The 14563-nt window shown below is 38.9% G+C and overlaps 1 protein-coding gene across 1 annotated transcript in view; it reads right to left on the bottom strand.

The window, feature by feature from the left end:
- LOC149808418 (ATP-binding cassette sub-family G member 5-like) overlaps positions 1-14563 on the bottom strand; it is a 53753-nt gene that overhangs the window by 23016 nt on the left and 16174 nt on the right. The window contains exons 8-9 of the mRNA XM_089976975.1: positions 9906-10105; positions 8675-8813 (exon numbers count right to left, since the gene is read on the bottom strand). Coding sequence (XP_089833101.1) covers positions 8675-8813; positions 9906-10105 — 339 coding nt within the window. The remainder of the gene's footprint in view (positions 1-8674; positions 8814-9905; positions 10106-14563) is intronic.

Genomic DNA, 14563 nt, shown 5'->3' with positions numbered 1-14563 from the left:
AACGCGACTGAAAAGTCTCCGTTTACCTCAAGTGCAACGATGGTTACAAGAACAAGCTACTTACACTTTACACAAGCCCATTCGACGCAAGTTTGCCAGAAGTCGCACCCGAGTGGAAGGCATCGATCATCAATGGCAAGCCGATTTAGCCGATGTCTCTCATTTGGCCAGCTACAATCGTGGCTACAAAGATTTGTTTTGTGTCATCAACGTCTTTTCCAAATTTGCCTGGGTCGTGCCCTTGACTTCCAAATCGAACAGCGAGTTAGTGCGAGCCCTGCAACGGGTGTTGAAACAAAGCGGTCGTCACCCTCTTCGATGGCAAATGGACAAAGGCACCGAATTTCTGAACCAAGCTTTCCAAAAAGAATTAAAGAAACGTGACATTCATTTTTTTACCACCGAGAATCCCAAAACCAAAGCCAGCATCGTGGAACGTTTTCAACGCACTTTGAAAGAACGCATGTGGAAATATTTTACGCATCACCACACTCTGAAGTACATCGACATCTTACCGCACCTGGTGCAAGCGTACAACCAATCTTACCATCGAAGCATCGGACGTGCCCCGCAAGACGCGACTCCCGAGAACGAAGTGTTGGTGTTTGAGCGCCTGTTTGGTACGTCCCCGACGAGGGCTGTCCCCAAGAAAAGTGGAGTGTTGGCTGTAGGAGATTGGGTGCGCATTGGCAAAACCAAACGCACTTTCGACAAAGGTTACTTACCTAACTGGACGACCGAATTGTTTCGCGTCACTGGACGAGTGCATGGCCGTCATCCTATCGTCTATAAATTGGAAGACATGAACGGAGAAGTGCTCAAAGGAACGTTTTATTTGCCCGAGTTACAACGTGTCACCAAAAAAGAAGACGACGTGTACGACATCGAAAGCATTCTCGAACGCAGAACCCGTAAAGTGGGCAAACGACGTGTCAAAGAAGTCAAAGTACGTTGGAAAGGATATCCACCCAGTTTCGATTCTTGGATCGACGCATCGCAAGTCATCGACTATAAAAAGAAGTGACCATCATGCCCTTTCACACAGCAGACGCAGCTACGTCGACCACTCCTCCTTCACCCAGTTCTTCTGTGCAAGATTTACAAAAACAACTCTTGTGGGTGTGGTGTGGAGACCGTGTGCCTAAAACGCAAATCGTCTTTTTCTGCCAAATCTTCGTGGTGTATTGTGTCATCGGGGCAGCCATTGCCAATTTGAGTTTGCAACAAGGAGACAAACAAATGTGGACCATTTTATTGAGCAGTTGCATCGGTTACCTGCTTCCCAATCCCTCCCTGAAATTCTCCTCGAACGGGAACCTTGTGTCCAGTGCCAGTGTCAGTCACCATTCCAATAACAACCAGAACCCCATTTTGGGCGGAGACACGCCTTGACGTCCAGTAATAACCCCTCGGACAGCCACAGAACTCTGGAATTATGAGTCACCAAAACCAATTTTACTTAACCTTACCCAGTGACAGTTCCATGGAGGTGTTTCCCCACAACACGTTGTGCTGTTACACGGCCAAGTTACCTCAGGCCATCCCCTTAGATCACGAAGCTCATTGGGAAGTGGCTTTAGTGGAAATGGTTTACCCAACACAAATCAAAAACATCACTGAAACTCAAAACACTTTTGACGTCGAAATTCTGGACCCAGCACTGCAGCAAAAGATGACGGGTAGTTCTCAACATAACTCACATCTTGCAAAGGAGCTATTACCCCGCAGCAGTGACTCTTCTCCTCCTCTTTTCGTTTATCGCTTTAAAATTAATTCAGGCCATTATTTTAGTGGTCAACATTTGGTGGAAACCATCGCTGACAAATTCTATGCAACCTTTGACAAAGTTCTGACCAAAGAAGGTAAACGTGTCACCATCGAGTACCACAAACTGTCTCACCGTCTACTCATCAGATTTGAAAGTGAGGAAAGAAGTATACGTATTAAATTTTGCATTGAATTGTATGACATTTTGGGTGGAGACCTCAATATGGTCACGGATAAGCTGACCCAAAAAATTGAGAGAGCAAAGATTGACAACAACATGCATTTTGCAAGATATTTTCGTTACCCGGTAGAACTGAACCAAGGACTGAATTTGATCTTCGTGTACTCCGATGTGGTGGAGTACAACGTGGTGGGACACACCTCCATGCCGTTACTGCGTGTCATTCCTTTCAAAGTAAATTCTGCCACGGCCACTGACGAGGAAGGTGGAAACACTTACCACGTCCACCGGGAATTTGTCCATCCTCACTATTTGCCCGTCAGCAAGTCTTATTTGGACATGGTCAACATTGCTATAAAAGGAGATTTGGGACAAAATATTCCATTCACCAAAGGAAAAGTCACGGTGAAACTCCATTTTCGAAAACGGTTCTCTCACGATTCGTAAGTCATGTATCCAGTGTACCGAGGGGTTGCTCGACAGCGAGGACACGGTTTAGGAGATATGTTAAAATCGGCCTTTCGTTCGGTGGCCCCAGTGTTGAAACCGATGGTGACACGCGGATTGCACGCCTTGAAAGATGCGGCACTGACGCAAGGCAAAGAATTTCTCCAAAATGTCATCATCGACAAACAAAACCCTAAAGAAACCTTCATGAGGGCAGGCAAAAATGTCTTGCTGCAAACGGGCAAAGACATTTTAGGCCGACGAGACACACCTATAAATGCCCTGCACGCTACCGAGTCAGGCATTCAGCAAGGACAAGGTAGAAAGAGACGACGAAGAAAACACCCTTTCACCAGACTTCAAGCTAGAAAAGCCAAGAAAAGAAGAACCGTTCGAGATTTAGACGTTTTCGATTACTGAGAAAGAGAAAAAAATGATGCACCGAGAGTCTTGTGCTTGTTCCAAGACGGAACTGGATCTGTTTGCCATGCCCCCCACCATGATGACGATGCAAGAATCCCAATGGGTGGAATTTCACCCCGTCTCCTCATTGACCGATTCCGCTCCCATCGAGTTTGAAATCAAAGGACAGCCCGAAGATTACATCGATCTGAATAGCAGTTACTTGTACTTAAAAGTCAAAGTTCAAGATAAGACTGGAGGTGAAATAGACGGTAACGAGAAAGTAGCTCCCGTCAACAATTTCATGCATTCCTTGTTCAGTGGAGTGGACTTGTACGTGAACAACAAACTGGTCAGTAGCAGCATGGATACTTACCCTTATCGAGTGTATCTGGAAAATCTCTTGACGTACGGAATAGACGCCAAGAACACTCATCTCAATGCCTGCGTGCTATGGGAACCTGACGAAGCGGGCGAATTTAATGAAAAAGAGCTTGAACCTGACCCCAAATCAAAAACAACCACCAATGAGGGATTTGTAGAACGAAGAGACAGAATCAAAGGACTCAACAAAAGTTTAGAACTAATGGATCGTTTGCATTTGGACATGTGGTTGCAAGAGAAATATTTGCTGAACGGGGTCAATGCCCGCCTGAGACTGAATCGGAGCAGTGCCGCTTTCCATTTGTTGGCTGATACTGATGCTACTAATAGTGGCAATCCCAAAACCAAAATCGAGGAGGCCAGACTCTACGTACGCCGTGTGGAAGTGTTACCTAAAGTGGGAAACGACATCAGTCAGAGGTTGAGCAGAACGACCGCCAAGTATCCCATACGACGCGTGGAAGTGAAAACTTTCACCATTCCCAAGGGACAGCGATCCATGATCGAAGATCATCTGTTCCAAGGACAGTTACCCAAACGTTTAATCCTTGGTATGGTCTTGAATACAGCCTTCAACGGAGACTTCGATGAAAATCCTTTCTACTTTTGACACTTTGGCTTGTCCAAGATCGAAGTCAGTCGCGATGGCAAGACCTTGTGTACCCGACCTTTTGAACCTGACTTTGAGAAGAAGAATTACTTGAGATCGTACTTGTCCCTGTACGAAGCCACCGGTCAGTTAGGAACCAACACCAGTCACGGCATTACGTACGACGATTACGCAGGAGGCTACGCTTTGTGGGCTTTCGATTTCACTCCAGACCAAGGCAGCGACGAGGGACATTTCCACCCTATAAAATCCGGCCAGATTCGTGTGGAAATTCAGTTTAAAGACCGAGTCCCTGATGAAACGGTGAACGTCATTCTGTATGCCGAATTCGATAATACCATAGAAATCAACAGTTTGAGAGAAGTCATTCTAGATTACTAGAAACCATGGAAGACTGTTATCCCTCTTTACCTTGTGGAGAAACTTTGGACATGAAATGTGAGGAGACCATGGAAAAAGAAGAAGTGATCATGATGAAGTCGAGATGGCCAGAACAAGAAGCCCATTTAGTCTCCTGTTTTGCCAAACACTTGGTCGAAAAAATGACGGAATTGATCAAGAAAAATTGCTATGGATGTCAAAACGATCATCCCAGTCAAATTCAACACGATAAATGCCTGATGTTGAGTCAAGGAGAAAAATTGGACGAGTATCTGGACGAAGCTTGGAGTCTCATCTCGGACGAAGACGTGTTGCATCAGTGGTATAAAGACTTGCGTGAACATTCTTGTCCACCATTAACCACTCAAGAGATCCATCGTATCGAAGCTCTCCTGAATCAGAGTGAGGAGACGAAACGAAGAAACGGTTACTTGTCAGACATTTTCAAGCAAAAAGTCAGGATCGAATTGACGACTTATTATTACCTGTGAAGAAAAAAACACACAAATGGATACCTGGGAACTTTATTACCTTTTGAACCACAGTTCGTATACGTCTTCTTGGAATCCTGTCGTCTGTGCTAAAGATAAACTCCCTCATCGCAAACCTAAAGACCATCTAGCTTACGTGATCAACACGGACGACAGTCATCTCCCAGGAACCCACTGGGTAGCCGTCTACTTTCCTCAAGAAGGATGTGTGGAATATTTCGATTCGTACGGATTGCCCCCTTTGGAAGACGATATCGTTGACTTTATGAGAAGAAATGCTCAAACCACCCGATTCAATAATGTGAAATTACAAGGCACAGATTCCTTGGTGTGTGGACAGTACTGTGTGTATTTTCTGCATCATCGCAGCCTGGGCTATTCCTTAGAACATTTAGTGACTCATTTTGATCCTCGTTCTTCTTCTAGAAACGATGTGAAAGTAGATCGATGGTTCTGTGACCATTATGCTTATCTTTTGTCTCAAGCTAGGAAACGTAGTGTCCATCAATGGCCTAATGACTTCCAACAGTGGAAATCACAATTTCATTCACAACGTTGTCAGCCCTGTTTAAAGTAGACTGTAAATTGAGAAAAAAATGTTTGTGATTTGAAAAAAATTGTTTGATGTTATATTGTTGGATTATTGTTAAAAATGTTAGAGTTGTTGTTTATTGTTAAGTGATTTTTGAATAAAAAATGTTGTGTTTTGAAAAAAAATGCCTTTGTCTTTTGTTTAGCTATAAGAATGTTGGATTGATGCTCTTTAATTTCTTACTATCCCTCTCATGACACTCATTGAACGTTGCGACTCGAAAACCGTGTGGGGGATGTTTTCCTTCACGTCCGCGCTTTGACTTTAAGAACCGGGGTTGTTTCCAGTCTAACCATCCATTGTTGACTCATCCTCCTACGAAGATATGCTCCAAACTAGCTAAGCTCAACGAAGCCTACGTGAATTTGCATAGGGTCAGACACAGTCTGATACCGAAGCCAGAAGAAATAGAGAATGTGAGAATGTTAAAAGTCACTGAAGACCTGATAGAAGAGCTCTTCAGAGAAGAAATGAACAGGGAGAAAGAAGAATGGACAGAGAAGTACAGACTTCAGAGACAGCAGCAACAGCAGCAACAACAACAACAGCAGCAGCAGCAACCTGAAGCTGACAGAGGCTTTGTCGATTGTCGTATCGACACCAAAGAGTTCTTCTTCTCTTTCCGAAGAAGCAGACCTATCGCCAGAAAGTCTATCCTCAGAGGACATCGCATTCTTAGAAACTAAAAAAGATTGCCATAACAAACAAAAAAAACAGCTCTTTTCAGGGCTACCCCAATACTCTAGAAAAGAAATAACGATCAATTTGCCAATGTGTAGGTAGAGTAGTGTGAAAATAAACACTAACTCTTTCTTTAAAATTTGTGAGGGTATGTGTTTGTGTGTTTGTGTGTTTGTAAGTGCTCACGTACGTTGGTATGGATAGTAGATTAAAATGATGTTTGTTTGTTTTTGGCTGTTTGAGGTGTAGATTTGGGTTAGATTGGATTGCTTTGCGTAAGTGAATAGTCTATTGAAGTGGTTAATAAAAAATTTTAAAATAGTGATGGGTAGCATAAAAAAGTGAGTGAGTGTTTCTTTTAGGTCCGCGCGTTGTTGTTTTTTGGTCATGATCTAGGTAAGATCAATTTTATGTTTTTTTAGGGGGATGTTTTCCTTCACGTCCGCGCTTTTAGTATAAATTAAAAACTAATCGTCAGTTGGGCTACCCATCGTCGACCTGTTAACAGCAAGACAATGAATACAAGGATTGTGAAACTGCTAGAACTCCAGATGCACCTGGAATATGCCAGGCGCATAGTAAATGAACTATCAGCGGCGGCTATCGTAGAAGAAGCAAGAATAAAGAAGGAAGAGGAGGAGAGAAGAGAGAGGGAAGAGGAGGAAAAGAAAATAGAGGATGACTTATAAGATACCAGAGACAGAGGATTGGGGTGCTGAAGCGAATCATCCCGCCTCTGCACTCTCAAGACAAAAAGTAAAAAGAGACTGGAGTCGAAGATGTGTGTGTGGCGCCAGGCCTGGAAGGTGCAACCATTAGATAGGTGCATCTGGAGTTCAAAACAAAAAAAACCAACAGCCCTTTTCAGGGCTACCCAATACTCTAGAAAAGAAATAACCATCAATTTGCCAATGTGTGTAGGTAGAGTAGTGTGAATATAAACACTAACTCTTTTTTAAGATAGTGTGAGGGTATGTGTTTGTGTGTTTGTGTTTGTGTTTGTGTTTATAACTGCTCACGTAAGTTTGTGTGAATAGTAGATTATGGGTTTCTTTATTGTTTCTTAGCGTATGTGAAGAGCATAGTTTGGGTTTTATTATATGAAATGAGAAAAGTGGGGGAAGTTTTCCTTCACGTCCGCGCGTTGTTCGGTCATGATCTAGGTAAGATCAATTTTATGTTTTAAGGGGATGTTTTCCATCACGTCCGCGCTTTCACTATAAGAACCCACAGTGTTCGTCGTTCGCACCATTCTACGGAATAACGGAAAGAAAATGGTAGCTGTATCGGACCTGTTCAACAACTTGAGACACTGTTATTTTTGGATAGTAGATGGAGTATATGTTGTGGAAAGAGTAGAAAAGGAATGGAAATATCCAGTTACAAGGGGATTTTGTGACCAGACAAGTGAGGAGTCTGAAACTAGCCATGGATCTCCTTGACGGTATGTTAGAAGAAGAAGTGAAGAAAATAAGAGGATTCATTAACCCTCCCTATGTAAGAGTAGGTAGCTTGAAGGAAGCTCTGGATAATACAACATTAGTAAGATGCTTCCTACAAGATATCTTAGTATGGAGTGAGTGGTCTTTTGTGAAATGGGGTGTTGACCAACTTATAAAAGCCGAGGAACATATGAAACGAGTGCTGACCCAAGAAGTAGAGAACATAAAGGAAAGGTGGACTAAAGAAAGAAAGGAAGAACAGAATAAGAAGAAGAAATTAGAATTCGACCAACTGAATAACAACTGGATGAAAATACAGGCCAAGTTCCGAGCCATGGGTCCCCCGGACTGGATACCGGAAACAGAAAAGAAAAAGAAGAAAGGAATGATGGACAAAATAAGAGGATGGTGGAAAAAGTTAAGAAGTTAAAAGAAGAAGAAAAAACCCAAAGGCCCTTTTCAGGGCCAGCCATATTTCTCGAAAAGAGAATGACTTTTCAATTGCCTACCCCTTTTTTAAAAAAATTTTAAAAAAAAAAAAAAAAAAAAAAAAAAAATCCCATATTCAATTCCCCTTGTCCCTAAACAAGCCCAAACTCTATTCCCCATGTTAAATTCCCCTTGTACGTATATTGACCCACGATTTATTCCCATGTTAAATTCCCCTTGTACGTATATTGACCCACGATTTATTCCCATGTTAAATTCCCTTGTACGTATATTGACCCACGATTTTTCGCCATGTTAAATTTCCATTGTACGTATATTGACCCAGGGGGGTCTGTAATGCTAATTCCCATTGTACGTATAGTGACCCCATTCACTACTTCTCTCTATGCAATGACAACATGTAAAGAATCGTCCGAATGCATGCAGAATACACAGGACTTTTCGGCAAGCAAGAAGACCCAAAGTTTTGTACAGAGAATCCGTTTTTTTTTTAAAACCAAAATTATGTTAGCACAAAAAAACCCCAAACAACAACACAAAAACAAGCTAAACCTCAGTAAAAATAATCATGTTGTCCTTGCATTGAAATTTCAACGGCATCAGTAAATGGCATATATCTAAGTTTAATTCAGGATGTTAGATTCTAAGCCGAATATGTGGTGAATATATGTGTTGTCAATACATAAACAGGTAAACGAGCAAGAAAAACAAATGATGAGAAATATGTATAAATCTTTTCAATATATGTCTGGTTCAAACAAATGTTTAATCCGACTGTATTATAAGAAGCTATATAAAATGTACTTAAATATTCAGCGTTAGATGTAAGAATTAATCGAATCTTACCAGTAGGTGACGCTGCTAAAAATGATAGTGCTCAGCACAAGGAAAGGAAAAACATGAACGGTGTAAGCTACAAGGAACGTGGGGACTGAATACAAGCCGTCTCGGCACTCCCGATAGAAGAGATTCCTTTGGACGGGAACTGTGAAGAAAACGAACAGTTTTTTTTTCTTCTTACAGCTTTGTGAAATAGAAGTATAGCTATTCATTTCATTTATATTTATTTTCCGGAGTTCCTTTAAATAACCTGCTTGACTTCCAAACGTTTGTAAGCTCTGTGGCAATCTTGTCAACTGCATCAAAGAGAAAGACCCTCTCATCACAGGTCAGTCATGGGAGTATATTAATTTCGCGATGTAAGAAACAGTTTTTCTAGTTATCGTAGAAAAATCATATAAAATCCAATTGCAAAAAGGAAAAAGACGAAATAGTATCTCTTGGTGCGATAGATCACATATTCTTAGAAGTGAAAGCCTAGAATTAAGTAATTTCTTATCCTCAACTGGAGTGTTTTTGCTATCGTGGCTATAAAACAGTCAGATGAAGTTCGTCAAGAAGATTATAAAATGATTTGAAATTAAACAGAGGATATTTGCTTGAAACGAGTGAATAAGGTACATATTACAACGAGTGGGCAAAAAAGTTTTTTACGCACGAGATGAAATATATTCATTGTTTACTCGTAGCAAGCAAATGTTCTTTTTCTTTTATGCCCAGTCATATTGGCTGGCAAGCTTTGTCCTGTATGTAGCAGGTTGAAATAGCAGATTTCTTACTGGATCCCGAGGAATATCAGCAGTTTGCCGTTTATGTACTGCTATTTTGTGATTATTCGCACAGAAAATATAAACAGCATCATAACTCTCATTTCAATTAAAGTAAATCAGCACATTAAGAAAAAACAACAATTTGCACCTTGTTAGATTTGTCTTTAACGGGAGGCAGCCATATTAATCTCTTGATCACGTAAATGTCTAAGAGTAACCTCGAATTTCACTGATATAATGTTACCGGTATACATTGATATCCAGTGGGGAAAAAAAATATTTTCTCAATCCAGCGAAATATCAAAATTATTTATCTCCGAAAATCCATTAATTCACTACCTAGCATTATATAAATCATATACGTTTAACAGTATTTTAAATGTATAAATTTCGTTCAGACTTCGTGATAACGGCAGATTGATCAGGGCATTTAATCGTTCATGCTGTGGAGGTGTTAGAGTACTTACAAAGTGCTACCGCATTAAGAAGTCCAATAAATGGCGGCACGGTGGCAGACTGGTACATCAGCCCGACTCTATCCTGAATACCGCCCTGTTTATTCCCAAGGCGTCCCAGGAATATAAGGATGAACAACATATACAGAGGTAGAAAGAATATCCTGGAACAATAGTCCTTTCTGTCGCGGAATAAATTGACGTTCATACGGCTGAAAAATATAAATAACTGTAATCAGAGGCAAGATAAGTACGGATGGAAATCGAGGCACAGGACCAGAACCCAATTTCACCAACATGCTTCAGATTAAGCCTAGATTTAATATAAAAAAGCACTTTGTGTCATTGAATTAAGTACAAGTTCAGATTAAACATTTGTTGGTGAAATCATGGTCTGATTTTATTTTCTCAAAGCCGTAGTTATATTTGGGACCAACAATTCGAAGTTCATGGGTAGGGGGCTAACACTTTTTTTGTTTAATCTCTGTCTGTCAATAGTTGGGAAAATATTTTGCTCCAAATGAGAGCAAAATAACGCCATATTACATCGATGATATTTTTTGGATAAAGTATTTATCTTGAGATAATATAAAATTAAAATAAAACATTTCACCTAAAGGACAATCACTGTCCCACCCCCGCCCCCAAAATGAAATCACCAACATCTTATTTTAGATGAATTTGCCATGTGTTTGTTAACTGCTGCGTAGGTTGCAATCTAAAAGCTGTAACTAAAGTGGGATGATTAAGCTTACACTATAGCCGATACTGTTAAAGACATCGTGCTGACATTCGAGAGCCGATTTATAAAAATGGAAAGTATTTATACTGAAGCCAACAATTTACAAGATCACTATTGATATAATATGAAGAAAACAGTAAGCATAAAACAGATTTACTCAACAAACGATAAAATATTTAATGGACTTGAGAAAATTACGTAATGTTCAGGGAGGAAACAAGTGCGCCTGAAAATCGTAGCATGATTCGCAGTCTTACAAAGGAATAAACGTACTTAACACATTCACATATGCTAGTCAATAGCTAAAACATGACGTGTTTTGGTTGTGTTTTTTTTTCTTTCCTAATCCCAAATTTTTCCGACAGGTGGATTTGGTTCGAATATGTTTCACAACATTCTATTTGGCCACCGCGTTGGCATATCTGACGCGTGTAGGAATATGTTGAGATCGTCAGGCCGATACGTGTGTTTCGACACAGTATTAAGCTTTGAATGTTTAAAATATTGTATAGGATATATGAATTGATTTAATCTGCAAGTGGATTTGTCCTTACTTCTCAAATGGAACATGTGTTTTGGACAAGTAAGTGACCCTTTCTTCATATACTATATTTACGAAATATACACAATATATTTCCAAGAAAATTTCAGGATACATTTCGCAGAATAACAGTACTTAAATAAGTTACATTTTATACAAAAAGCTCATACTTTACAGTACATTCAAACTCTCTAGTTTTATGTTTTCATTTCAAGAAATTAGTGATGCACTAAACTTAAAATTGATAAAATAAGCATATATTTGAAGAAAAAAGAAGATATGGTCTCTAACACGCGAACTACGTTTTTAAGAATCATTTGGATATTTTTAGCAAGAAAATTTTGAATAATATCGTTCTGTTTTCTACTCTTTATTTTCAACTTAAACAGTAGTAAGAATTTAAAATGTAAACACATTTACGATTGCCGTTGTTTGTCACATAATGAAAAAGTCTCAAAGACAATACTGTAACAAGATGTAATTCTTCTCTGTCATATTCAAAACAGCTGCTGCTCTCTGTGATATGTCTAACTTCATGCTGCAAATGTTTTTCAGCTTTATCTTCAGGATTACTAAACAAATTTGATTCCGCAGAAATATTAATAAACATGCTGAAAGTTTCTCAAGTTAAACTTGCTCCTTAAAAATGTATAAAAAATTATATTCCTCAGACCTTTTAAAACTCTGCAACTGAAACGATTTTAGGTGTGTCTTTTTATTTTATAGATGATTTACATGTGCAGTGTTTATCTTCTGTGGCGTCAGTGCTGCAGATGGAAACGACATCAAACGGATGCAAGGTTCAAAAAAAAATTTCTCTTTCCGATTTCTTTAACACTTCTGTTTATGGTTGTTCCGCTCACAATTCAACACTTTATGGCAATTATCAAACTCATCTGAATGATTAAATGGTGTAGCCTTTAGTTACTGTCTCTTAATTTTTTTGTCTATAACTGTGTTGTATCTATTAATAGCATCAGGTTCTAGGTACAAACCATACGGTTTCATTAAAGTAATTACTTAGGAACCAATTTAAGTGTCTAATTAAAATGGGTTAAAGATGTTTTCGAACGTGGAGGCATTTCTAACCATGAATTGAATCATGGCTTGGCTCACCGAGTCTTTCTAACTTTATCTCGAAAGTTAATATGTTGAAATATTTTGTCGTGAATAATAAAAACACGGTGTTAATATCATTTAAATCTTTATAAGATTCCTTTGGAATTCCCGTACCGGTACAGTGAAAAAGTATCGTGGTACGTACCACCGGAAAAAAATACACTGGTACTTCGGTATACCGGTAATACCGCGCACCTATAATAAAAGATAAGTAGCAAATTATTTCTCCTCGGCTCAATTCGGCACCAACCTGAAACAGGATTTCAATATATATTGTGCATTTTTTTCAGCTGCATATCAATCTATAACAAAATCTATATTTACAAGTTCAAAATCTTGCAATTTATTTTCTTCACTTTAGTCCTCATCGTGAATTAATTCTGGATAAAATAATGATTGCTCCCTTAGTATTTACCAATACAACATCAAATAAATCACAACTCACACAGCATCCCGTAATATGTTTTCTTTCGTGTTCAATGCGCAGCCTAGCTGATTTAAAGAAGCATGCTTCGTTCAGTGGTAAGTAGTTGTGGGGAAAACTATGGGTGCCATATGAACCCTATGGTGACAATCGGGAATTTAATGATAATTTCTTTTAATTTGACCAATTGATAACGGAGTTAACGCTCTCAAATGGAAAATTAAAATAAAACATTTTGAAAAAATTATAGAAAGGTTTTAAAATTACTTAGTTTATCTAAATTAACATTCAAAAGAATGAAAGTTTCAACAAAAAGAAAGAAGAAAAAGACAACAATTATAATGAAAATACAGTGAGAGAAATTTAAATGAACTGTGAAGAAATCTTATAAATATTTGCTGTGAGCTTAGAGTAGCATTCTGTTTCCAGTAATTCGTTAAGCCATGATAAGGCCATTATGTGTTAGCAAAGGTCTGCGTTGTTACCTCTTGACCTTTTCCTTCTCAAAACTTCTCACCATCGATCCACACAACCAAACTCTTTATATGCAATCTTACTATGCCATATATATTCGTTCTCTTCTATAAACCCATGTTTGTGATGCGTATGAATATCCACTTCGACTTCATACACACATTGTTGTCTGGACGAAATATCACCGCATAAATAATAGTTGATGATTCCATACTCACCCACGTAATGATGGCTGTCTTTAAAACTGATGATATGACTGATAGAAGAAAATCATCTTTCATATACGTGGTCAACGGATACAAAATGAGTTTTAGACTCAGCCAATCAAAACACATCTTGCATACTTCATGTCTTGCCTGTCTTATATCCGTCAGTTATAACGCAGGAGGGCTTGTGTGGCGTGATATACGAAGGTCAATTTCTACGATGAACATCGTACAGTTAATGTAAAATACACATGGCGTAGGCGAAGAAAAAAGGCCAAGAACACAGTAATACCCAATAGAATGGTTTCCCTGCGTACCAACTATATACAGGCACACGATAACAAACAGACAAGGAATTATGTCAATAAATGTAAGTATATTTTTTTTTAAAATGGATAGAGGAGGAAGGAAGTATAAAGACTTTTTTTACTCTTTGTTTTGATTTTGGCCTTTTTCTTTAGACCAGTTTTGAAGATAATAAATATCAGACAAGACTCCGTGCCACGCCCACAATTGTGGAGAAGCATAATGAATATTAGACAAGACTCCGCGCTACGCCCACAATTGTGGAGAAGCATAATGAATATTAGACAAGACTCCTTGCTACGCCCACAAATGTAGAGAAGCATAATGAATATTAGACAAGACTCCATGCTACGCCCACAAATGTAGAGAAGCATAATGAATATTAGACAAGACTCCATGCTACGCCCACAAATGTGGAGAAGCATAATGAATGAGAAAAGAGAAGAATAAGAATAGTTACTTGTATCATGGGAAGCCTGTGTCCTCTTTCAAGTCTGAACGTTACCTAGGTGAAATGAGAGACAAAAATGACGCACGTCATCCACACACAACAAAGAAATGAAGAGTAGGCCTTATTTTTTAGATTTAGTTTTCCTTTTTCTTAACTAGTGACACTTTCTCTGATTGAAAAGATTAAAAGGAAAAAGAGAAAAGGAATACATATATATATATATATATATATATATATATATATATATATATATATATATATATATATATATATATATATATATATATATATATATATATATATATATTAGACAACTATGACTGTATCTGAGTATAGTGCTAGTCCTCACAAAAACACAGGGAAATGCATACACGCAAACACAGGACAATAGGAAGATCTCTTAGCAA

Source organism: Sinohyriopsis cumingii, chromosome 1 (assembly GCF_028554795.1).
Source record: "Sinohyriopsis cumingii isolate HCF-2022 chromosome 1, ASM2855479v2, whole genome shotgun sequence".
In the NCBI taxonomy this organism is placed as follows: domain Eukaryota; kingdom Metazoa; phylum Mollusca; class Bivalvia; order Unionida; family Unionidae; genus Sinohyriopsis; species Sinohyriopsis cumingii.
The sequence above is the reverse complement of the archived record's forward strand: the minus strand, read 5'-3'. Positions and strand labels throughout refer to the sequence as shown.